Source organism: Danio aesculapii, chromosome 13 (genome assembly GCF_903798145.1).
Source record: "Danio aesculapii chromosome 13, fDanAes4.1, whole genome shotgun sequence".
Classification (NCBI taxonomy): domain Eukaryota; kingdom Metazoa; phylum Chordata; class Actinopteri; order Cypriniformes; family Danionidae; genus Danio; species Danio aesculapii.
In genome coordinates, this window is record NC_079447.1 from 29,974,407 (window position 1) to 29,999,441 (window position 25,035).

At 36.8% G+C, this 25,035-nt stretch overlaps 1 protein-coding gene across 1 annotated transcript; it reads left to right on the forward strand.

Annotated features, from left to right (window-relative positions):
• Positions 1 to 2,825: 2,825 nt before the first annotated feature.
• hkdc1 (hexokinase domain containing 1) lies at positions 2,826 to 18,845 on the forward strand. Its single transcript, XM_056470740.1, has 18 exons — positions 2,826 to 3,203; positions 6,799 to 6,961; positions 7,081 to 7,229; positions 7,495 to 7,614; positions 7,796 to 7,891; positions 9,099 to 9,198; positions 9,317 to 9,500; positions 9,636 to 9,791; positions 11,513 to 11,746; positions 11,840 to 12,144; positions 12,272 to 12,420; positions 12,587 to 12,706; positions 12,855 to 12,950; positions 14,051 to 14,150; positions 14,264 to 14,447; positions 15,313 to 15,468; positions 17,551 to 17,784; positions 17,874 to 18,845. Exons 1-18 carry the CDS (start codon positions 3,141 to 3,143, stop codon positions 18,022 to 18,024), a joined length of 2,760 nt encoding a protein of 919 aa, XP_056326715.1. The 5' UTR covers positions 2,826 to 3,140; the 3' UTR covers positions 18,025 to 18,845.
• Positions 18,846 to 25,035: the final 6,190 nt, after the last annotated feature.

Consider the following 25,035-nt stretch of genomic DNA (forward strand, 5'->3'; position numbering starts at 1 on the left):
TAATTAATGAGCACCGGACTGTGCAAGGTTTGTGTGTGACAAATTTTTCGGATTTGAATACGAAAAAAAATGCATACGAAAATTTCCAACTTCAGTGAGCAAAGGCCTGAACTCTTCGAGCTCAGAGAATTAAGTGCTAGAGTAAGGTTTCTTGTTTTGTTTTTTAGAGAGAGATAGAAGAGTGTTTTTACAGGTGGTTTGTCAAGCCCACTCACCTGTGTGAAGCACCCTTCATAAAAGTATAGTGTACTAGTGTTGGAGTGGCAAGTGTCTGAGTGTGTTTTATAGTGTGTTTTCAACATAACTTCACAGCTACATGCCACATAACTCTAATTAAAGATTCAGCAGACTGTACGGATTATTGGTTATTAAAAGTTAATACATATGGTTGCAAATTTGACTTTAGTTGGTAGAATGTGTTGAAAGGCCATACATACAATCAGTCATTATCCAATAAGTTATACTCTGTCGACTGCTAGTAGTTAGAAAGTTACTAATAATCAACAATCTCTAAATATTAGTCTAAAACAAAAAAGGTTACCCAGTATGGCTGCGTTTCTGATGTTCTGAATTTGATGGAATGATTGTTCAATTATTTATTTATTGTTGCACTTGACATCTCTCTTAAAGGCAAAACTGAGCATCTAATAGAGGGCTGTCCCACCCGCTTTATATATGACAATAAAACCATATTGACTACGATATGATTAAATATAAGATTACTTTCAAAATCTTACATGTAACACAAATTTAAAAAACCCTTTAAGAACCTCTTGTTCCCATGACCAACAAAAGTGTGAACCTGCATCTGACCTAGATCTTGCAGTTCACTGAACTTGCTGTTTAAAATCAATAATTTGTATTTACCCTCTGCTATTTTTGGCATGGTTATTGAATCTGATGTTATTTTAGGAACTCAACTCGACCAATGCAATACAACAGCTATTACAGTGGTTTAGGCATCTACATCTTACTGCAACAGCCTTGTACAGTAAAAAAAAATCAATGCAAAGTAGAACTTTTCATGTTACAGGGTCAGAATTAACATGAGCAATATATTTTTACAGCATTTATTAATATTTGTTATTTTCAATTCAGTTTATTATTTGTTCATAGAACTTCTGCTGAAATGCAATAATAAATGCAGAAATTAATGTTAAGATTTAGTCCTGTATAAGTATTATTCATTGTTAGTCCACATTACCAAATTAAACAGTTCAGCTTCAACAAGTATATTTAAATATGTATTAAAGGGCACCTATGATGAAAATCCACTTTTGTAAGCTGTTTGAACAGAACTGTGTGTAGGTAGTGTGTCCACTGTCATATTGGAGTGATATAAACACAATAAGTCTCTTTTTAAAAATATCCTGAAGTTAAAATAGGATGACTTTGAGGCCCACCCCAACGCATCATAGGTGCGCGGTTTTCCCCGCTTAACAATTGATTGACAGGTGCCATGTTTCTATAATAACATGTATATACAGTACATGTCCACAGAACATTTTCTTTTGCTAATAAACTAGCATTAAAATATCTGTTCCAACTCTGTGAGTTTTAGAAATTTAAAACGTTTTTAAATCGTGGCATGTTTGTAAAGACAGTAAAATTGCTATGTAACTCTTAACCGATATAATCAACAGCCGCATGGTGTCAGTAAATGCTAGTGTGTGTGTGTGTGTGTGTGTGTGTACTGTAAACGGCATTTGTGTGATTCATCATTTCAGAAAGGCTTGAATAAACTCCAACACAAATACATGGAATACACTTACTTAATATTTTTTGTTTGTATTTCAGCTTCATCCGTGTCGGTCTCTATCACTGACCGCTAAGAAGAGAGAGACACACGTGGGAACGGTGGGTGGGGAGAAGCAGCTCATTTGCATTTAAAGCCACAGACTATGAAAACAGCTGCACTAAAGTCAGACACCAAAATGGGCAGATTCTGGAGGCTATAATAAATAATCTGATGGGTGTTTTGAGCTGAAACTTTACAGACACATTCTGGAGACATGTTGTATGGAGACGTACATCTTGTAAAATAGGTGTCCGTTAAGTATGTTATTTGCTGTTTTGACATTTGGGATATGTCTGTATATGAATTAAAATGTAGATTTTATTTTATAAAAATAAACTTTGATTCAAAATGTAATAAGCACTTATTTCATCAATAATTAATATAATTTATGTCTAATTCATAATAATGATAATGAAATTAAAATAAACTGCATTATCCATAAAATTATAAGTAATAAGTTTGTAAATTTTAGATTTAGTTTTATTAAAAATGGCTCTCTAGCATGCTATAAGCCTATACATGTTTCATTCTATGCATATAATAGCTAATAACATCATCGGTTTCTGTTCAAAGAGTGCAAACTATGTTTTATTCATTATTTAATTACTAATGTGAATGTTCAAATGATCAATAATTTGACTCTAACCGTCCACTAAAATGAAGGATCTGATAGCATGCTTTGGTAGTTGTGATGCTCACTGAATGATTCAGCAAAAGAGGTGAAGTGTTGAAACTGTTTGGTAGCTCAATCTGCTCTGTGTTTGCTGAAGGCCCCAGTTAATCTCTGTCTGTTACCAAAGAAACCGCATTAGCCGAGCGCCTGAGCCACATCTTAATCTTTCAACAATTTTTCAGCCCATAAACCTTTGCTGCTGTATTACAAATGCTTTTATGCTGTTTATTATCTTACCATTGCAGGCCTGATCTCATCTGGACTCTGACTGATCTTGTCAACTCTGTCCTGCTGAAAGCAGATAAGGCTGTACTTCAGTATTTCTCTCTCTTTTTTTTAACTACGGAAGTTTACATACTGAACTCTTTTTGATCTATTGTTTGGCCCGTGATTGTTTTAAGGTGTTTCTTCTGGTTGGAATGAATCCAAACAAGCTGCTAGGAGAGACTGGAGAGCTAAGGGGCCGAACGAGGCTTAGGCATTAATTATTTAGCCGTAAAAGGGGAGGGAAAAGCATGCACCGAACTGCTTAGTGGAACACAACCTCCAAAGAAAACTTGTCTCAGTCACACCAGAATCACTCCTGAGGAACTGGGAGGTCAAACAAATTAAGGGGAACGCATCTAAATCTGACTATTCGTTTAGTCTGACCTGCATTAGGGAGCCAAAATGTTCGCGGTTCATTTGTTGTCCTTTTACTTCTCAAAGCTGCAGGAGGATCAGATCAAGAAGGTAAGTGTTAATAAAGCACTACTGACTTGTTCAAACATTTGTTTTTGGTCAAACATTCTCTCGGTAAAAATGCTGGGTTGGGACAATTCAATTCACCTGTATTTCTATGGGGCTTTTGTAGATTTGTGTCAAAGCAGCTTCACATCGAAGATCATAGTAAATTGAAACAGTGTAGTTCATTTTTCAGTGTTTAAGTTCAGTTCAGTTTAGCTCAGTTCAGTGTGGTTTAATATTCACTACTGAGAGTCCAAACACTGAAGAGGAAATTCATTGATGCGCAGCTCTACAGATCCTGAACCATGCAAGCCAGTGGCGACAGCCAACATGAAGGAATTAAGTTAACTTATTAGTTTTTTTACAAATGTAAGTGAATTGAACATAAAAAGATAAATGGTTACACCCAAAACTCAAGAATTGTGTTGTTTTGGCTCATTTTAAATAAGTAATTGAAACAAGCATAACTTTTTGAGTGCAAGTCATTTATTTTAGATAAACGTTTTTAACTAAGCTGCTAGATCATCCATATTTAACTAGAATTTAGGTTAAAATAAGCCAGGGTTTATTTAGAGTGTATAGTATCTGACAGAAATCTCCTGTATGTCTTTGATGAATTAAACTTCATGTCAAAAAAGTCAAGACAAGAATTAATTTTTTGTTGCTTTAACATATTTTAATGAGTTTATCAGGTTTCGACTAAATGATTTAAGTTATACAGTTTAACTTAATATTTTTAGTCAGGTCGATTAAAGTGAGTTGAGATTACTAGACAAGTTTATTTGATTCAAGTCAAAAACTTAAAGCAGCAAGATTTAGTTTACAGTGTATCTTATTGACTTCTATCTGCTTCGTTTTCTGAGCGAACAGAAAGGCTTTGTTTAAGTCTATCAGTGTATTTTGGATTGTTCTTGATGAATGTGATTCACTGTGATTTGCCTGTGGAATCATTAACTCCTTCACACACGCTTTCGGTGAGCAGATTACTGACAGCGAGGGGAGAGGACCTTGACCTCCTCACCTGCATTCATGGATCTCTTATATTTTCCATGAAAGTTTCTTGTGTTGGCTTCAAGGTTTCAACAATGTCATTTTGTTGTTGATTATTTGTCATTGCAGGGCTCTTTTTTGAATGATTCATCTTGTATTTAATCCATCTTATCTTTACTATGACATTTTCTGTTATACATTACCAGTTACAGGTTGGACACACCTGCTCATATTTTATAATAATAGTTATGTCTTTAAAGTGATACAAGATCACAAATTGAAGGATGGGAATAATGTAGGGAGCAAAGGTGGAATGCTTTCTAGACTTCTGCTGGATAATGATTTGACCTGTTTTCAGTCAAACACAACCTAAAATGTTGAAGTTCCAGTTTGGGCTCCTAAAGTACCTTTCAGAGTACAAATCTTTATTTTTTTATCGTTGTTGATGTAAGGAATACTTTAATAATCTAAAAATCCTTGTTTATGCGCCTAGGCTTTTGGATCAAACATATGTCCACATATTGGACTGATAAACGAGACTGCTTAACTTTACAGCAGTATAGCTTTTATCTCCAGAAACACGCCTATATTATCTATCACTATGTCATATAATTGCATGTGTCACTGCTAGTATTAATATTACTTTTCTCTTGGTCATTTTTAATGAACCTACCCATATACCACATCCCTGACAGTGACCATAATCCCACCTCAGTACAAGTCATAAAAGTATTTTTAATGCAAGTACACAGGAGTTAAAATAAATTGTTTACACAAACATAACCATTATTTAATTAAGACATTATTTAATTTTCCAAAGCCCTTCTTTCTTTTTCAGACAACAAAAAGCAGAATTAAAAAAAAGAAAATAGAAAAAAAAAGCAGATTGTGCTACTGTATAAAATGCTACTGAATAGCAACCAGAATGTAACTTTTAAAAAGTCCCTCAGAATGTTCTCATGCAACATAACGCCATAAATTTCAAGCGAAATTTACCGCCAACTTATCCAGCATATGTTTTACACAGCGGACACCCTTCCAGCTGCAACCCAGTACTGGGAAACAGCCATACACTCTCACATTCACACACATACACTAAGGCCAATTTATAGTTTATTCAATTCACCTATACCGCATGTCTTTGGACAGTGGGGGAACCTGGAGCACCCGGAGGAAACTCACAAGAACACAGGGAGAACATGCAAACTCCACACAGATAATCCAACTGACCCAGCCAGGATTTGAACCAGCGACCTTCTTGCTGTGAGGCGACAGTGCTACCCACTGAGCCACCATGCCACCACAAAAAAATAAATAAAAGTGTAACTTTTTAATGAATTAATTGAATGAACATTGTCACCTTCACCAATTTTGCACACAACTTCATGTTTTAGTTCACACTAGCCGGGTCTCAATTCTTCTCAAGAAGCTTGCCAAAAAAAGGTTAAATCCAAAATACAGCTGAGGGTAGTATTGGTAATCTAGAAACCAACAGTAAACAAGCCAAGCATAATGACAACAGCTGACTGATAGCATGGGTTTAATGTCTGCTAAATCAGAGTTTATTCTGCAAATGCATTTCCATCTCTCATTATTTGCATTATTCTTCGCACAAGTCCAAAACCATGTCAAGCAAGTGTAAAAACCTTTTTGCAAGTTAAGGGATATTAAAAGATAATTTTTTTCTGTCCAATATTATCTATTTGGTGCATTAGTGTGAGGCTTTAAAATGCACACTAACACAGGGTGATGGAAACCCAGCTAATGATTCGTCACAAAAAAAACACAGAACTGTACTGTATGCCTAGATATTAAAAAAAGTTTCAATTGGTGAGCTGAACATCTCCAAACACAAGCTCCAGTTGTCAGATGTTAGTATGTTTACTTTAGGGAAGAAAGTACAAGGATGTTTCTATCTATCTTGAGTGTTTTTTACATTTATATTGTTCAGAATTTTGTCTTTTTGTATTGTTTTCAGCCAGGGAATTTAGTTTCTTTCAGAATATAAGAAAGAAGGAAGCATAAAGCCAGACGATGCAAGAGAGGACAAAGCATGTAGTGTCTTTAATAAATGTGTTTCTCGTCGGCGCCAGTGGTGTAGTGCAGTGTTTCCCAATCCTGTTCCTGGAGGCACACCAACAGTTCATGTTTTGGATGTCACCCTCATCTGACCCATTAACTTCAGGTTTTGTAGTCTCTTCTAATGCAGAGTTTCCCAACCCTGTTCCTGAAGGCACGCCAACAGTACACATTTTCATCCTCTCCCTAATCAAACACACCTGAAACAACTCATCAGAACATCAGAAGAGACTCCAACACCTGAAGTTAATGGGTCAGATGAGGGTGACATCCAAAACATGAACTGTTGGTGTGCCTCCAGGAACAGGGTTGGGAAACACTGGTGTAGTGGTTAGTGTGTCGACACATGCACTCCGGTGCTCACGGCGACCCGAGTTCGATTCCCGCCTCGCGGTCCTATGCTGATCCTTCCCCTCTCTCTGCTCCCTATGCTTTCCTGTCAATAATCTCTACTGTCCTATACATTAAAGGTGAAAACCTCATAAAAAACAAAAAATAATCATAAAAAAAAAATAAATGTGTTTCTCAACAGGTAGACAGATTTCTGTATGCGATGCGCCTATCAGAAGACCAGCTGAAGGACATATCAGCTCGCTTTCGGCTTGAGATGGAGAAGGGACTGTCAAGCGAGAGCAATGCTGCAGCTGCCGTGAAGATGCTCCCGACTCATGTTTATTCAACACCCGATGGCTCAGGTACAATGCCTACTCCATGCTTGTTGTGACCGTTTTTGCACCAGGCAAAGCTGCTGCCAATCAATATCTGTATTACTAAAATACTTTTTTTTAAATATATAATCTGGTTCAACCTTCAGAGAAGGGTGAGTTCCTGGCACTGGATCTGGGGGGCTCAAAATTTAAGGTACTCCAGGTGAAGGTTTCAGAAGATGGGAAGGGAAAAGTGGAGATGGAGAGTGAAACCTTTCCCATCCCTGAAGAGATTGCCAATGGCAGAGGAACAGAGGTGATTACTGGTTAAGATTTTGGTTTGCACTGTATTGTGATTGTGATGTTAATAAATTTTGAGGAACATTTATGTTAGTTCTTATATGAAATAAAGTTTGGAATTCTTACAAATGCAAACATTGTTTCTTAAATGCTTCTATTGTCATCATATTTAAGTCGCTTTAGATAAAAGCATCATTTAAATGAATAAATTGTAAATATAGACAATTTCAGCTGACCTTCCATATATATTTTAGTTAAATGACGACTACTTTTTGTTGCAGCTTTTTGAGCATGTGGCAGAATCTTTGAAGGCCTTTCTACAGAAACACCACATTAATCACACAAGAAAACCTCTCGGCTTCACTTTCTCCTTCCCATGTGCACAGTCCAAAATAGATGAGGTAGAGTTGAACCCTGACTTATATAAAATTTCACAAGAACTCAAGTCTGATTTTAATTCTATCAAGGTGCTCAAATCACTGAAATAACTGGATTTCCTTATCAATACGACAGTGAGATGGAAGAATAGACATTCATATCAGTTAATCTCCTCACTGACCCTTTTGGTTTGTGTTGACACAGGGTGTCCTGCTGTCATGGTCGAAGAATTTCAAGGTTAGAGGTGTTCAAGGGACCAATGTGGTGCAGTCATTGCGGAAGGCTATTCGTAAAGTTGGGGTATGTATTTCTTTTACTTTTTTTTAAAGTAGAAAGCAGCTGGTGCTACTCCAGGTGGGCGGACATCAGTATTGTGACTGATGTTCAGTACTGTTGATTGATCATGCTTTAAACAGCATTTACTACTGCACAAGTGTTACTGTTGCCATAAATAAGTGTTATGCAACCCACAGTGCTTCCTGCTGCCCTCACCTCCCCACATAATGGTGCACAAGTACATAGTATATTTGAGCAGATTCTTAAATGCTGCTGATTGGCCATTGTGTTCGCATGCTCAACAAATTTGGCTGTGATTGGGTGATCATCGCTTCATCACTTATCATCAAGAGCTTACGATGATAGATACAATGGAGCATTTGAAAGTCATGTCTATCAGAGGTTTGCAGATATATGAACCATCCACTGTGTTTAAACACTCCAGTGTCCATGTATCAGTGTAAAGTGATGACCATTGAAGCCAATCAGTGTCATATCTGTTGAGCATGCGAAAACAACACCAATCAGCGGTGTTTAGAAATGTAGTAATCAAATGTTGGTAATGGATGTTTTTAAAATTTTAGTAACTATTGGTGCCAAGTCGGTACATTTGTCAACATTATTACATTATCTTCTGCTGTAATACAAAGTAGGATTTTGTTAGAACGGAGTGATCTTATTCCAATGTTTCAAGATCCTGTTCTGATGCTTAGGTGCTTATTGTAAGCATATTCAATGGTTGATAAAAGATCGATATTGGCATATAGGCTATGCATCCATTATGCATCCTTTCAGTGGAGGCCAATGCACTGTGTGTTTTGACACGTTCCTCCCAAAATCCTTACAATTTGGTGTCTTGTGTTGAAGTAGACGCTCTGTTGGCTCAAACTAGAGAGGATAGCCTTAGTTGCCCTTGCGCACTGATGAGTATTGTTGGTATCAGTTGGTAAATTCCCCATTAGCAACCTAAGCCTTGTCATTTTAGGAAAACTCTGACCAGTTGTCTTGCTATAACTATCTAGCCTTGTCTAGTCACCCATAGCTATTATATTCTTATATATTCCTGCCCATTTCCTCCAAAATCACATTGAAACAATTGGTTTGCCTATGTCTATTCTATCCAAGTGTTAATATATGTCCTCCTTAGAAGATGAGCAATGTTATTGACTTTCTTTGTGAGTGGTCATAATGTATTGCCAAACTTTTCTGCTGTGTGTGTATGTGTGTGAAGGATGTTGATGTGGATGTCCTGGCGATGGTCAATGACACAGTGGGGGCCATGATGACCTGTGGATACGATGATCAGAACTGTGAAGTAGGGGTTATTGTAGGTACGATTTTTAGGCTGAACAATTTTACCTATACCTTCAATTAAATGTAATCATTAACAATGCATTACCTCTAATAGGAGAAGACATCTCAAAAATTAAAGGTTCTCTGTTTCCTCAGGTACTGGCACTAATGCGTGTTACATGGAGGAAATGAGGCACATTGACATGGTGGAGGGAGATGAAGGAAGAATGTGTATCAATACTGAATGGGGGGCATTTGGAGATGATGGTGTTCTTGATGATTTCATTACAAGCTTTGACCGTGAAATTGACGCCGCCTCTATTAATCCAGGAAAACAGCTGTAAGTCCTAAAACAAGGCCTGTGGGTCAAAGTTGATAACCTCTGATTAGGCCTGTAATACCAAATCACCAAAAGAGGAAAAATACGGAGCTCCAAGAAGTATGTCTTAATTTATCTTTCCAACTCTGGTTCCAGTTTTGAAAAGATGGTGAGTGGGATGTACATGGGAGAGCTTGTGAGACTCATCCTTCTAAGGATGGCCAAGAAGGGTCTACTCTTTCGTGGGCAAATCTCTGATGCTCTCCGAACCAAGGGAACTTTTCAGACCAACCATATCTGCTTGATTGAACAGTAAGTTTGCATGTTCAAAATTATAAACTGAAATTTCTATGAAAATAGTCAATTGTTTTTTAGCTCTGAGCTACAGTATGCCAGTGTATTACTGTTCCTATTACTCTTTAGGCATTGCATATTGATGTGTTGGGGATTATTTGAGATGGCTGAAATGATGTGCTAGGACCATTGTAAATTTCCACCTTGGTCAAGTCTGGTTTTCAATGAGTAACGCTGATTTAGATTAAGTTTAAGGGCTCTATTTTAACGATCCAGGTGCAAAGTCTAAAGCACATGGTGCAAAAGCATTAAGGGCGTGTCCTTAATGATTAATACGAAAAATTCGTTTGCACCCTGGTGCATGGTCAAACAGGGTTGTGCTTATTCTCTTAATGAGTTATGGATGTGTTTTGAGCACAACATGCATTAAACCAATCAGAGTCTTGTCTCCCATTCTTTTTAAGAGTCAGTTGCATCGCACCATGGTGCATTTGCTATTTATATGGCTGATTTTGTAAGTGGAACAATTGAATGCAGGACAACAGACCATCTACACAAGGATAAAGAATGAGTCTCCTCCATTCATCCTCTTTACTTTCTCCTTACTTTACTTTTACTCTTTACTTTACTCCTTTACTTTCGTGACTTGAGAAAACGGTGGAAACTCATTTCAATAAAGACATCCATTAGCCTACATATTTAATTTCATTTGTCTTTCTAAATTCAGTTCTAATTTCCAGCAAACAAATAAATGAACAATAATAACGAAGTGTGGACAAGAAACTGAGCAATATCCAAACACACGTCCTACTCTTATGCCCCATATGGTGATGCATACGTTTCCGATAACTGACAGATGGACAAATCCAAACTTGTTTTTATTAAAACAAATATAAATATAAATACTGCTAATAATAACATTATACAAATACTAATTGTCATAAATAAACTGAACAAAGCCCCCCGGACATGAAGAGGGCATGGAGGTAGTGGTTTTTAGATTATCCTTTATTTATTTTTTCCTATGTAAAAATATTAGTGTATTGCTGTGTGTTTTAAGCGTTTGAACCTGCAAAGGCGCATAACTAACACACTCTGCGCTGGACTTTAGACCAGCTTTTAGATGGTCAATGGAGCGGTCTATTTCAGTTTCTCAGACTATCAATGCACCAACAATGCACCTTAACACACCTCTTTTATAGACTGGAACACCTATGAGTCCACAAAGTAGCACAAATAGATTTGCTATTTAAACAACATGGCGCAAAACATGAAAATTAGGTTTACGCTGGTCTGAAAACTGCAACAAATTACGCAAAACACATCTTGGGCCTTTTTGAGCTGGGTGTATGATTCATTCATTCATTCATTTTCTTTTCAGCTTAGTCCCTTTATTAATCCAGCACATGTTTTACGCAGCGGATGCCCCTTCAGCCGCAAGCCATCTCTGGGAAACATCCATACACACTCATTTACACTCATACACTATGGACAATTTAACTTACTCAATTCATGGGTAAGTACTGTACTGCATGTCTTCGGACTGTGGGGGAAACCGGAGCACCCGGAGGATACCTACGCGAACGCAAACTCCACACAGAAATGCCAACCGACCCAGTCGAGGCTCGAACCGGCGACCTTCTTTTTGCGAGGCGACAGCGATACCTACTGCTCCACTGTGTCGCCTGGGTGTATGATAGGACCCTAAATGTGCATATTCTAACTAAGCATATTTACAGGTATAAAAACGGTTTGGAAAACACCAAAGAGATCCTGGAGGACCTAGGACTAAATCCCAGTGACGATGACTGTATTGCTGTCCAGCATGTCTGCACCATCGTGTCCTTCAGGTCAGCTAATCTAGTGGCTGCCGCTTTGGCTGCCATCCTGACACGGATCAGAGAAAACAAAAAGCTGAAGACCCTTCGGACTACTGTAGGAGTGGACGGGACTGTCTACAGAACACATCCACAGTACGTCAGTTCACCTCATGTGTAAAATCCAAGAAGATTTAGTTTAAAATCAGATTGAAGAAGTGGCTTAATGCTTTTATCTGATAATTAAAGGTATCCCAAGAGGCTCCACAAGGTGGTCCGCCATCTGGTGCCAGACTGCCATGTGCGTTTTGTGCTGTCTGAAAGTGGCAGTGCCAAAGGTGCAGCTATGGTGACCGCCGTGGCTCAGCGATTAGCTTCCCAGCGGAAAGAGATTGATGATACCCTTGCAGCTTTTGCTTTGACTTCCACACAGCTCCATGAAGTGAAGCAGAAGATGCATGTGGAGTTGGAACGAGGACTGAAGAAAGAAACCCATCCCACTGCTTCAGTCAAAATGCTGCCGACATATGTTTACAGGACTCCAGATGGCACAGGTTAGGGAAACTACCTACTTATAATTGTTTACATATTATTTATTTTACCCATGTTTTTTATTTGATTAGACTGAAGTCTAAGCATGATGATTATTCAGTAATTAGGATGTACATTTTAATTTCACAGAAAGAGGAAAGTACCTTGCCTTGGATCTCGGTGGAACCAATTTCCGCGTATTGGTGGTTAAGATTCGTACAGGCATGCGAAATTCAGTCCGGATGTACAACAAAATTTATGCCATCCCACTGGAGATCATGCAGGGAACAGGAGAGGAGGTAAAATACTATAAACAAATAAATACTTGCATGATTTTTGTACAAATATCGTATTACCATAATATACTTATGTTCATTTTAATACAATATATAGGTCCCAAAAACCTTAGCACAGCAATAACAAGAAAATAATCTGACCTATTTATTTATTTCTGTTTAATTTCAGTTGTTTGACCACATCGTTCAGTGTATCTCAGATTTCTTGGACTACATGGGAATGAAGAACACTCGTCTGCCACTTGGCTTCACCTTCTCTTTCCCATGCAATCAGACAGGTATTGATAAGGTAAAAAAGCATCTATCTCCAATTATCAGTCTCTTTAATTGTCTATAATAATAAAGGAATGTATACTCTAAATCAACCTGTTAAAGCACACAGATGAATGCTGTACTCAAACGATTCTAAAAGTCATTTATATTGTCCACTTGTTCAGGGAGATCTGGTCTGCTGGACAAAAGGCTTCAAAGCGACAGACTGTGAAGGGTATGATGTTGTGGACATGCTGAGAGAGGCCATCAAAAGACGAAATGTGAGCAGAAAGCAATCATAGTAATATAGTTAAGCAGATGACACACTCATACACTTCAAGCGAAGCAGCATTATCATCAATGTTAATTAATTGGATTTCATTTCCAAGCATTCGGATATTTTATTTAAAACAATAATAATGATTTAGCATATTTCTATGAACACTCAAAATATTTAGTATTTTTTAGCGAATAACCAACGTTACGTTTCAGCATGCTGCTCGCTTGAATTAGCATGTCATCATGTTTAGTAATGTTAGCATGAATTGAGTTTGCCAAGAAGTTTAGCAACAAAGATTCACTAACCAGTTTTAAACATTGTTTCAACGCACTGCTAGCATGTTTATAGCTTACTTTAGCACATTGTTAGCATGTCCAAATTGTTTCTTTAAGTGTTAGCATATACTGCGCTAGTTGCTAATCTTTGCTTATGATAGATAGCTACAGTAGAACTGTTTAAATACTGTAAGATGGACTGTTTGAACGTTTGAACAGTAAGACAATACATAGCATACAGAGTTAGGACGTCCTGAGGGTCTTGATTTTCTCATACCAACAAAATTATAATGTAGCTTGTAGTAGTCTTATTTGATGTTTGTATTGGTGTCAAAAGCTGAACCTATACTACATGAGCACTGTGCTACATCCTAAGTATGTAATAGTATGTACTGACATAGTATTTGTGTCTTGCTTTCTGTTATATATTGCTTTTAAACTACAAATTTCAGAATTTTTATCATATAATACATTTTAAAATCTTATTTAATTTATGTATTCATTTGTTTGTGGTTTTTAATTGTGTATTTATTAATGAAATGTTCTTGCCATTAAAATAGCCATTGTTGCTGACATGGCATATAATAGAATAAAAATACAGGATATGATATTCCTTTAAACTTAAATGTTAATTCATTTATAATCTGTTTAATCACTTAAATTCTTTGTTGTTTTTATTTCTTATATTTTTGTGTGTGATTAATTTATGATTCTTTAATCTTTCTTGTTCATTTAAAGAATTTTGAATTACAATTGTGTATGAAATGTGCTATATACGGTAAATAAACTTGCCTTGCATTGATAACAACATATCTTGTTTTTACAGGAGTTTGACCTCGATATTGTAGCTATAGTCAATGACACAGTTGGCACAATGATGACCTGTGCCTATGAGGATCCTAAATGTCAGATTGGTCTTATTGCTGGTATGTATCAATGCATTTCTGTGGTATTTTAGGCTACCTTACTCCAGGTTACAAACCAAAATATGTATAGAAAGAAATATAATTTTCACACATGCATGATTCTTACTCCAAAGGAACGGGAAGCAATGTGTGTTACATGGAGGAGATGAAGAACATTGAGATTGTTGAGGGTGATGAAGGCCAGATGTGTGTAAACACTGAGTGGGGAGGATTTGGAGAAAATGATAATATTGAGGACATCCGGACCAGATATGACAGAGAGGTGGACAGCGGCTCACTCAATGCTGGGAAACAAAGGTAATGATTACCATGTTTAGATTATGTTATTTATTATAACATTTTTAATATTATGTATTTATACAGTATAGTTTATATAGTATTATTTTTTCATGGTTATCTAAACAGTTGTGCGAGATAAGTGCAATGCAAGGTTTCTGCATTTGTCCACATGGAGGCAGCATACTATCATGATTCCCTCAAAGCATAGGAATGGTGTTAGCAACCTGTTGTAATACACAAAGCCTTATATGGGCAAAAAATGCCTTTAAATAGCAAGAAATATATATAAATTTTATTTTATGCTTTTTTGTTTTGTTATTTTTTGTTATTAAATACAAAATGTAATTTTATTAATGCTGTTAAAATCGATTAATTAAAATGTACCAAACATTAAAATATACAACATTTACTATAATTCATTCATTCACTTCTTTTCGGCTTAGTCCCTTTAATAATCTGCAGTCGCCACAGTGGAATGAACCGCCAACTTATCCAGCATATGTTTTACGCAGTATATGCCCTTCTAGCTGCAACCCAACACTGGGAAACATTCACACACTCATACACTACGGACAATTTAGCTTACCCAATTCACCTATACTGCATGTCTTTGGACTGTGGGGGAAACCGGAGCACCTGGAGGAAACCCACGCGATCACGGGGAGAACATGCACAACACAGAAATGCCAACTGACCCAGCCGAGGCTCGAACCAGCAATTTTCTTGCTGTGAGGCGATCGTGCTACCCACTGCGCCACCATGACACCATATATACTATAATATCAAATTAAATGAAAATAAAATAAACAAAATCATTAGGCCCTAATAATTATGTGGTGAAGTTTTTCAAATATAATCCATTGTGCTACTCTTTAATTTCCAGGTTTGAAAAGATGACCAGTGGCATGTATTTGGGAGAGATTGTAAGGCAGATCCTCATCGATCTCACAAAGCGTGGCTTCCTGTTTCGCGGTCGCATCACAGAGAGACTGAAGACCAAAGGAATCTTTGAAACCAAGTTTCTCTCACAGATTGAGAGGTAACACAACACACAATATAGTCCTCATATAAGTGACCTCACTGATATTTTGGCATGTACCTTAAACGAATGAGTAAATTAAGAGGAAACTTACAGTAAAGAACCACTTTTAAATGCAGTAACTAAATCTAAGTAAATCAAAGTAACTAATGCATGTACATGAAAAAATTGTATGTACACATTTAATAATATATATAGAATTCTGTCTATTTGAATAACAAGCATTTAAAGTCACCTTCCTATAATATTGGGATTGTGTTGACCACTATATTATTTTCAGACTCAAATATCATAACAAAGTGAAGAGTTGGGTTAAACAAAAGACACATCTGTTATAGCATGTCAAACTCTGACTTGTTATCTCAGGGATTTGAGATAGCAAAAAGGCAGAGGTTATTTATAGGCGTTTTCTGGACTCTGAATAGCAGTAGAGTCAGGGTCGACTCCAAAATAGGAATCAACCCTTGTTGGCTCCATTGTGTCTGAAATCACTCACTTGTTCACTGATTCTCTACCCCTTTACACTTGAGTGCACTATATCAGTGTAGAGTGAGCAAAATGAGGCAAGGAATTCAGACATAGTGCCTGGTGTCAGATGCAGGGTTTTTACATCTTTTTCAAAGTCAGATTTAAGGGCTTTTCAAAGGATCAGCTTAGTGTGTCCCGGGTTTTAAGGCAGTACCCAAACTTTGTAAGACAACAGGAGGGTTAAACTTCTCACTTTCTAACCTCTATATCACTGGATCTCAATCATACTCCTTGCTTGACCCATTTTTCTAAATATTTTGCATGTCTCTCTTATTTTACCTACCTGATTCAAATAAGCAGCTCACTGTGTTCTGATTGACAGGATCTCCACACAGTGATCATTGCTCACTACTCCCTGAGCACAGGGCATCTTCATTCAGAATGTTCTTTAGCAGATTTATGCAGCACCATAGCCTACAACGTCTAACACTTAGTTTGAAGTGACAATGTATCTCTAAAAATAAATACCATAAATGGCACAGGTGATTGGTTGCTGTTGCCTCATCAGCCAATGAGCTTGCTTCTCAGCATTTTAAATGCCCCAGTGTTGTTTTACGCTAGCATGTGCAGTGTTTTTCAGAGACCCTCCTCTACACCAGCTCCACCTGTGTTTATATTTGCTACAGGGGTTACATATAACTATATATATTACAGATATATTATGCTTGCAGCAGTAGTGTGTTATGTTCTCAGACTACATGTCTGTGAATATACTAGCAGTACCAAGTGTCTGTACTTGGTCTGCCTTAATAATCAAAGCAGCAGCAGCGTAGCAGTTCTATGCTACCAAGACCAAACACATCAACATTGCCATACACTGTTAATGAACCAATTTGAGAGCGCACAACATAAACTGCACTTGAGCAGCGTATATTTGAGGGCGCGCAAGAAGTTTCATGCACGAACAGAGGAAATCGGTGTGCAAGCAAAGAGATTTGTATGCTCTTATTACATAAATGTGCTTTCGACTTCTAATACTGCGCTCACAACATCTGTTATTGAAATAACGCCACAGGTAGTAGATCTGTGTAAAAGACCCAACAGACTCTGCCACCACAGCTGGAAAAAATCCTAGAGGAAACACTGATACAAAATGTGCGGAATGGCCGAGTGCAAGGACTAGAATCAAGAAACACTGCTCTAAATAAATAAATGCAACAGTTTATTCATGACTTGCGCTTCCACTTTTCCCATTTCCCATCTGTAAATATACTGTACTAGCAGTACCAAGTGTCTATACTTGCTCTGCAAACATAATCAAAGCCGCAGCAGCGCAGCAGTTCTATGCCGCCAAGACCAAACACATCAACATTGCCATACACTGTACATATTCACTGCCATACTAAATCTCTCCATCAGCTGTCATGAGAGAATACAGTTTAAATTGAGATATTGCGCACTACAGTGTCATTTGAATGAAACACAATGAACTGGAAACATACAAAATATGCAGAGTGGTGGAGAGGAAGGACTAGAATGGATAAATACTGCTCTTAATAAATAAATGCAACAGTTTATTCATGATTTGCGCTTCGGCTTTTCCCATTTAACTAGTGACCGTTTGGCACTATTGCAAGTGAGGTGCATATTGCAGAGTCTGGGTCTGGACAGCACATGCGACGACAGTATTATTGTGAAGGAGGTTTGTGGAGCTGTTTCTCGTCGAGCAGCTCAGCTCTGTGGTGCAGGAATGGCTGCGATTGTGGATAAAATAAGAGAGAACCGTGGACTGGATCATCTGGACATCACTGTTGGAGTGGATGGAACCCTGTATAAGCTCCATCCGCAGTAAGTAAACACTGCAGAACGCATTTACATTAACACATGATCAGTGTTGGCTTTATATACTAAACTTGACATGTCGTTTTTCATTGCAGCTTCTCCACGATCTTAAAGGACACCGTCAGAGAGCTGGCGCCCAATTGTAAAGTGGATTTCATCCTTTCAGAGGATGGCAGTGGCAAAGGAGCGGCGCTGATCACGGCTGTGGCTCGACAGCATCACATACAGAAACAAGAACAGAACTAGGCTGACTCCTAGAAGAGTGCTTTTGTTCATTTGAAAAGAATAGTTCACCCAAAAAACAAAAATCTGCTGTTAATTTACTCAAATTCAGGCCGCCTAAGAGGTATATTTTTAGCTAAAGCTGTAGTTCAGATATTCAGTTCATTCCAAACAGGATATATTGCACTCTGAAGGGCACTTCATTGTGAAGAAATCATGGCCACCATATTGAAGTGTCATTCCAATCCAAAGTGTTCAAAACTGGCTACTTTGAAGGTCCCTTGAAGTGAAGGATTTTTGACAAATACAACTGATTGACACTTCAAGCCATCATCTTTTGAATAGAGAAGTTGTTTTGTGTCACACACTGTTCATCCCTATACTCTGATACCTTCAAAGGGACCCAGCAAAGGAATTAGGGCATAGGGAAGAACCCTTCCGAATGGAAACCAGTGTTTGAGTAAAAAAACATGTACTAGAAAAAGTAATACCTTTGGTTCCTTGCAGTACATTGAGTTCTTATACACTAGGCATTACTTACAACATTAATTACCTTACAGTCAAAACAAACACATTAGCATCAGTAAATTAATTGCAAATTTTTATTTTTGGGTGAATAATCCATTTTAGACAGGGTTTCTATGAAGTAATTATACAGACTTATTGAAAGACGACTATCATGAAATCATTCTTACTTTGCTGCTTCCATTATCTATTTTTTATATAAAAATAAGTCCTTCAGGTGACATGGAAAGTGGATGGAAACGTGTTCATTTCTTACTTTTATTAGTGTTTTTTGTAATGTGTTAATTAGTGCAATAAAGATTGTTTCGAGTTCCAGCATGGTTTCACTGTACACTGGCTCTTTGATGGCCTTTTTTTCTCCTTGCTGTGCTTTTGTTCAGACGCAGTGAGTGTTTGCATGGGCAGTCAGAGTGAAAGGCTCTCAGAGGCCAAACTAAAGGGGGTGGTGGACAAGTGCAGTGGAATGTCATGACAGTATGTTGTCAGTCTGTTGATGTCTGAGAAGACTAACAATCAAACACTCATGAAAACTCACTAATTTTTGCTTTAGATGGGTTTTTTCCTCTCATATTGAATTGTACAAACTCTGTAAAGATTTTTGCCCCTCGCCATGTGAACATGCGCGCACACACACATACGCAAAAATATTAAGATAAAACAAAAAGAATATACAGTGCATCCGGAGAGTATTCATATCGCTTCACTTTTTTCACATTTTTGGATTCAGTTAATTTATTTCCTCAAGGCATTTCACTAGGCTAATACCAACCCTACAGTGAAGCATGGTGGTGGCAGCCTCATGCTGTGGGGATGTTTTTTAACAGTAGTAACTGGAAGACTAGTCAGGATAGAGGGAAAGATGAATGCAGCAATGTACAGAGACATTCTGAATGAAAACCTGCTTCAGAGTGCTCTTGACCTCAGACTAGGGCAACGGTTCATCTTCCAGCAGGACAATGACCTAAAGCACACCACCAAAATATCAATGGAGTTGCTTCACAACAATTTGGTAAATGTCCTTGAGTGGCCCAGCCAGAGCCCAGACCTAAATCCTATTGAACATCACTGCAGAGATCAGAAAATGGCTGTATGCTGTCGCTTCTAACCTGATAGAGCTTGAGAGGTACTGCAAAGAAGAATGGGCGAAAATTCCCAGACAGGTGTGCCAAGCTTGTGGCATCGTATTCAAAAAGACTCGAGGCTGTATTTGCTGCCAAAGGTGCATCAACAAAGTATTAAGCAAAGACTGAATACTTATGTACATGTGACTTTTCAGGTTTTTTATTTTTAATAAATTTGCAACAATTTAAAAAGGTTTTTTTTCACATTGTCATTATGGGGTATTGTGTGTAGAATTGTGAGGAAATAAATTAATTTAATCTATTTTGCAATAAGGATGTAACATTAAAAATTTGGAAAAAGTAAAGCGATATGAATACTTTCCGAATGCACTGTAGTACGTCACGGTGGCGCAGTAGGTAGCACGATTGCCTCACAGCAAGAAGGTTGCTGGTTCAAGCCCTGGCTGGGTCAGTTGGCATTTCTGTTAGGAGTTTGCATGTTCTCTCTGTGTTCGCATGGGTTTCTTCTGGGTGCTCCGGTTTACCCCTGTCCAAAGGCATGCACCAGGTGAACTGAATAAACGAAATTGGCCATAGTGTATGTGAGTGTCTGCAAGAGTGGGTGGTGTATCCCAGTATTGGTTTGTGGCTGGAAGGGCATCCGCTGCGTAAAACATATGCTGGATAAGTTGGCGATTCATTGCGCTGTGACGACCCCTGATTAATAAAGAAACGAAACGAAAATGAATGAATGAAAAAGAATGCTATTTTTTTTTCGGACCATTTCTGAATCCAGAAAAACAAATAACTAGCTGATTTGTTTATAATGCTTCCAAACGAAATTTGGGGATATGACGCATATATTAAAACTTAAAACATGAAATTTGTGGCTTAAATTTTTGTTATTTATTTATTTATATTTGTGGTATTGATTTTTATATTTCTTTAAACGTATTGGGAAAATATTCAATATTTATATATATAAATTAGAATTTTTGTGCATTTTTCATAACACCAAACTTTTTTGTATTTCACTAATTAGTAATTGTCTGCCAAGGTTTTTTATAAAAAAAATTTTTTAAGTGACCAAACTGCTCCAATGCATTCATGATGGAGTTTTCGTCAGCATTGGAGAATCTTCTAAAAAAAAAAAAATCATGAAAAACATCTTACCGACTCATCCCAATAATTTCTCCTTTTCTGCTTTATGAATTATCTCAATTTATTTAAACAAACTTTCTGTATGTCTACCACTGCAAAGTTGCAAAATTACAACAAATTCAATGCTAACATTGTTTATGATTACTCATAATTACTTTCTTTTGAAACCTCTGGTATCTCAGTATTTCGCTTTCAAACATACGTGACAGCTTTTCAAAAGCTGATTTAATAGATCAATGGTGGATAAAGTTAACACATTTCCCTTTTGTCTTTGCTAATTTAAGCTTCTAAGGGATTTAACAAAGCAGTTAAACCAGGCCAGCTCCTGCTCACAAATCCTCATGGAGAAGGGAGGGAAAAGTTTACTCATCATAATCCTTCCCGCTAATGCTAACTAGCCTCAATGCTGAACAATAGTGCGCTGAAGCTAGTAGGCATGAACACCAGCACGTCACCGTACCTGGACATATTAGCACACGTGCGCTTGTTAGCTTAGAATAGCTAAGTAGGCTAACTCCGATCAAATAAGTGTAATAATCGAAAATAGACATTTGTGCGATAACTTTACTTGCAGAATTGATACAATTCTTTTGTTCTGTGACATTGTCTCCCAATAAAAATGCAAGATTGACTTCTGTCAGTTGACTGCATTGCTAAAATATACTTAGCATTGTTTGTTTGTTGTATACCAATTAAACGGAAGTTCAGTATCAGTTTTTTGATTCATTGCAGTGGCATTGTAGGGTTATGTAAGAGTACTTATTTAATCCGACTTGATCTCAAAGAGCCAACAAGGTCAGCTGACGGTGAGATTCTCAATCCAGTTTTTTAGGGTAACTTCCTGACTCTTGTGTACTTTTATAGAACAGCATGACCAATTCATATGGTTTGATTACTTAAAAATATTCTCCTCAGCCTTGTATATTTCAGTAAAAGCCCTGTGTTAATACAGGATTGAGTTATGCATAATATAAATTAGGTTTATTTGTCCTTTCTGCCATATATTTGTATGCAGTAAAATGACAAATCATTCAATCAGGTTCACAGTTTAAATTCCAGATGGATTAGGGATAATTATAGCAGGCCTAACACACTTTTTAGCTTGTGTAAATCATGAGCATTGAATTACTCTTGGCAGAGCATGTGTTTTGGTTTGCTTTAGCAAGCTACAGACTTGTTGGATCAAGTTTATTCCTGTTCTTCTACATTTTCTATTGAGGACAATGTATAACTGTCCTACTTATGAGAGCATTGTAACAGCAAGTGTTAAACAGAGATGATCTTTTTTTTTTAAATGATACATCTCACTTCAAGTCCACTGGACTGTCTAAATAACCTGATTATTTAAAGTCCCCTTCAACCGGAGGGTGCGATAATTTTTAATTTTTTTCATATTGTGACACAGTTCCTAGAGAAACGGAATTTTAAATGAGAAAACAGTGGGTGTGGCTTGTTTTTCTACCGCGAGCTGATTGGATGCAGTAAAGTAGGCATTTCATTCAGAAAGATCAGAAAAGGGGTTTTGGAAGAGTTATTACAACCCAACAGACACCTCCTCCTCACCATTTCTGTTTGTTGTCAAAACTGACAGTTGGAGGGGTGTGCTTAAATATGTTAGCCACGCCCAATCCCTAAGATATACGCAATATGACAATTTAACAAAAAAAAAAAACAAAACAGGAAGTGCATTTTGAGATTTCAATTAAAGATTAGACCGGCAAACTATTTTTTTCTTCTTAATGACATGCACAGATGAATTGTTCACCACAAAACTGGCAATGTGAGCTAAATTATCATATGGTAAGTTTTGATTTCTTGGGGACTTTTTAAAAAATTCACTGTACTGTAACTACTTTTAAATACTTCAATGTCATATCTTACAATATATAATGAAAAAATGATGTTGATGATAATTAAGAGTCATTGGTGTCACTACAACTAGGCTTTCTGAACTGTAAATGGCTCATTTAAATATATATATTTTTTTAATCTGGAAAATGAGCTGAACTGACTAACACAAGAAACACAACAAACTCACTGCTTTCACAGATCTGGACCAATCATTCCACCTTATGAGATACTCTTCTGATTGCTTTCTTCCTAAAATAAAAAGATCTAACATTGTATACAGTTGAAAACAAACTGATTAACCCTCTTGTAAAATTTGTAATTCCTTTTCAAATATTTCCCAAGTGTAGTGTAATGGAACAAAGTTTATTTTTCAACACATTTTTAAACACAGCAGTTTTAATAACTAATGCCTAACAACTCATTTATTGGGTCTTTGCCATGATAACAGTACATCATATGTACTAGATATTTTCCAAGATACTAGTACACTGTTTCCGTATTTTGTTATTCATAAGTGTTTTTCGCTTATTCAAGGTTGTGAATTGCATTATGGGACCTTGATCTCTGCAGGTTAATAAAGTGACTTTCATTGACATTTTAGTATAGTTTGAAAAATTGCAATGTATAAAAAATAAATTTAGATAAATAAGTCTATAAAATAACCGAAAATGTACTGGCAGTTTATTGCAAGGGGTCTGTACTGTAATATACAACACCAACCCACAATATATCAATTTAAACTATTAAAAATGTTAATAAAAGTCAAATTTTCAAGGTTAAAAGAAAGGTCAAGCTTCCATTATGCTTCCCATTATCCCATTAAAAGCATAAATAAACAGTTAAAAATAAAAACATGAATCACAAAATACAGAAAACTGCAAGTTTACAGAATTTTTTACACTTATTTTAGTTTAAAGTGCAATAAAAAGGCATATTTAGGTTAGTTAGGATACTAGGCAGGTTATTTTGCAGTAATTAGACAAGTCATTGGACAACAGTGGTTTGTCCTGTTACAAATTGAAATACAATCTTAATTGAAAAACATTAATTTAATTGAAAAAAAAAGAAAAAAAAAATTTGTTTATTTCAGCCAAACTAAAAGACATTCTTCAGAAGGAAAAAAAATACATACATACATATATATGTATATATATATATATACTGTGAAAAATGTCCTTCTTTGTTAACATTCACAGGAAATGTTTATTTTTTTTAATTCACATAAGTGCTTTTAATTTTGTCTTCAACTGTGATCGACAATTGGTTAAGAGCAGGCCCATGTCCTTGAAAAAACTGACCTCTGTCATGGTCTCTGTCGGTATGACTTTGCTCATTCATGCATGTAGATTCAAGATCCTCTAATGGCACATATAGTTCCATGAAAAACCTTTAACATCAATGTAAACTTTTCATTCTACAGAAGGATCTTTACAATGGAAAAAGTTTCTTTAGACTATGAAATTGTTCTTCAGACTAAGACAAAAAAAATCATTCTTTAAAAAACTGTTCAATAAAATGTTTAATACATTTTTTGAGGAACCAAATTGGGATTACTTTAATAACTATTATTCATTCATTCATTTTCTTTTCGACTTAGTCGCTTTATTAATCAGGGGTCGCCACTGCAGAATGAACCGCTAACTTATCCAGCATATGTTTTACGCAGCGGATGCCCTTCCAGCTGCAACCTATTCACTGGGAAAATAATAACTATTACTATAGGCTAAAACTATGGGATTACTGTAATATTGGGATCACCGTATAACCCATTTTGGTTTTTCCTGGTACCTTTATTTTGAAGATTGCTTTATTTTTTGTTGCACCTTCTCAAATGAGTTGGTCATTTGTGTGTATATTATATATTTCCGCTTTTACAGACAAAGTATACACAAACACTCCCAATGAGAAACTCTGCCAGGAAGTGATGTCACTACTCAGCTATGCAAAGTATAGTTGGACATTGTTCCATTGCAGGAATGTAGGATATTTGAACGTGTGCCATACGGTGCCATTGTTCTGCCTGTACAAGTGAATACAAACAGCTTCTCTCAGTTTGAGTCACCATCAAAAATCACAGTTATGAAGGACTTTGATGTCTTTCATGTGACGCAAATGTTTCTGCATTTCTACCTACATTCTAAAAAAAAAAAAATTAATTAATTAATTATAGGGAAATCAATTTAAATGATCCTCAAACAGAAATAAAACTACTGCTCTATAACACAATTAGATTTCAGCCGGCTAATGGATGAATGTGTGCTGTATGTGTGTTGTATTCTGTGAATGAATGAAATGAGGAGCATCTCGGTTGTGACGTGTCTGAGCTCAGGAAGAGGAAACTAAGCTCTGTGGTCATGTGCTTTAGAGAGGGGGAGGACGACCGCATGCCTCCAAGCACGACCCGCTGTAAGCTCATCTGACTGTTACCATCACCCGC

What these genes read in the sequence shown, in the direction of transcription:
- hkdc1 (XM_056470740.1), top strand. Translation starts at nt 3,141, where the DNA reads ATGTTCGCGGTTCATTTGTTGTCCTTTTACTTCTCAAAGCTGCAGGAG. An exon ending in CACAGTCCAAAATAGATGAG is followed by an intron (nt 7,615 to 7,795) that starts GTAGAGTTGAAC and finishes GTGTTGACACAG; the next exon opens with GGTGTCCTGCTGTCATGGTC. An exon ending in ATCAGACAGGTATTGATAAG is followed by an intron (nt 12,707 to 12,854) that starts GTAAAAAAGCAT and finishes CCACTTGTTCAG; the next exon opens with GGAGATCTGGTCTGCTGGAC.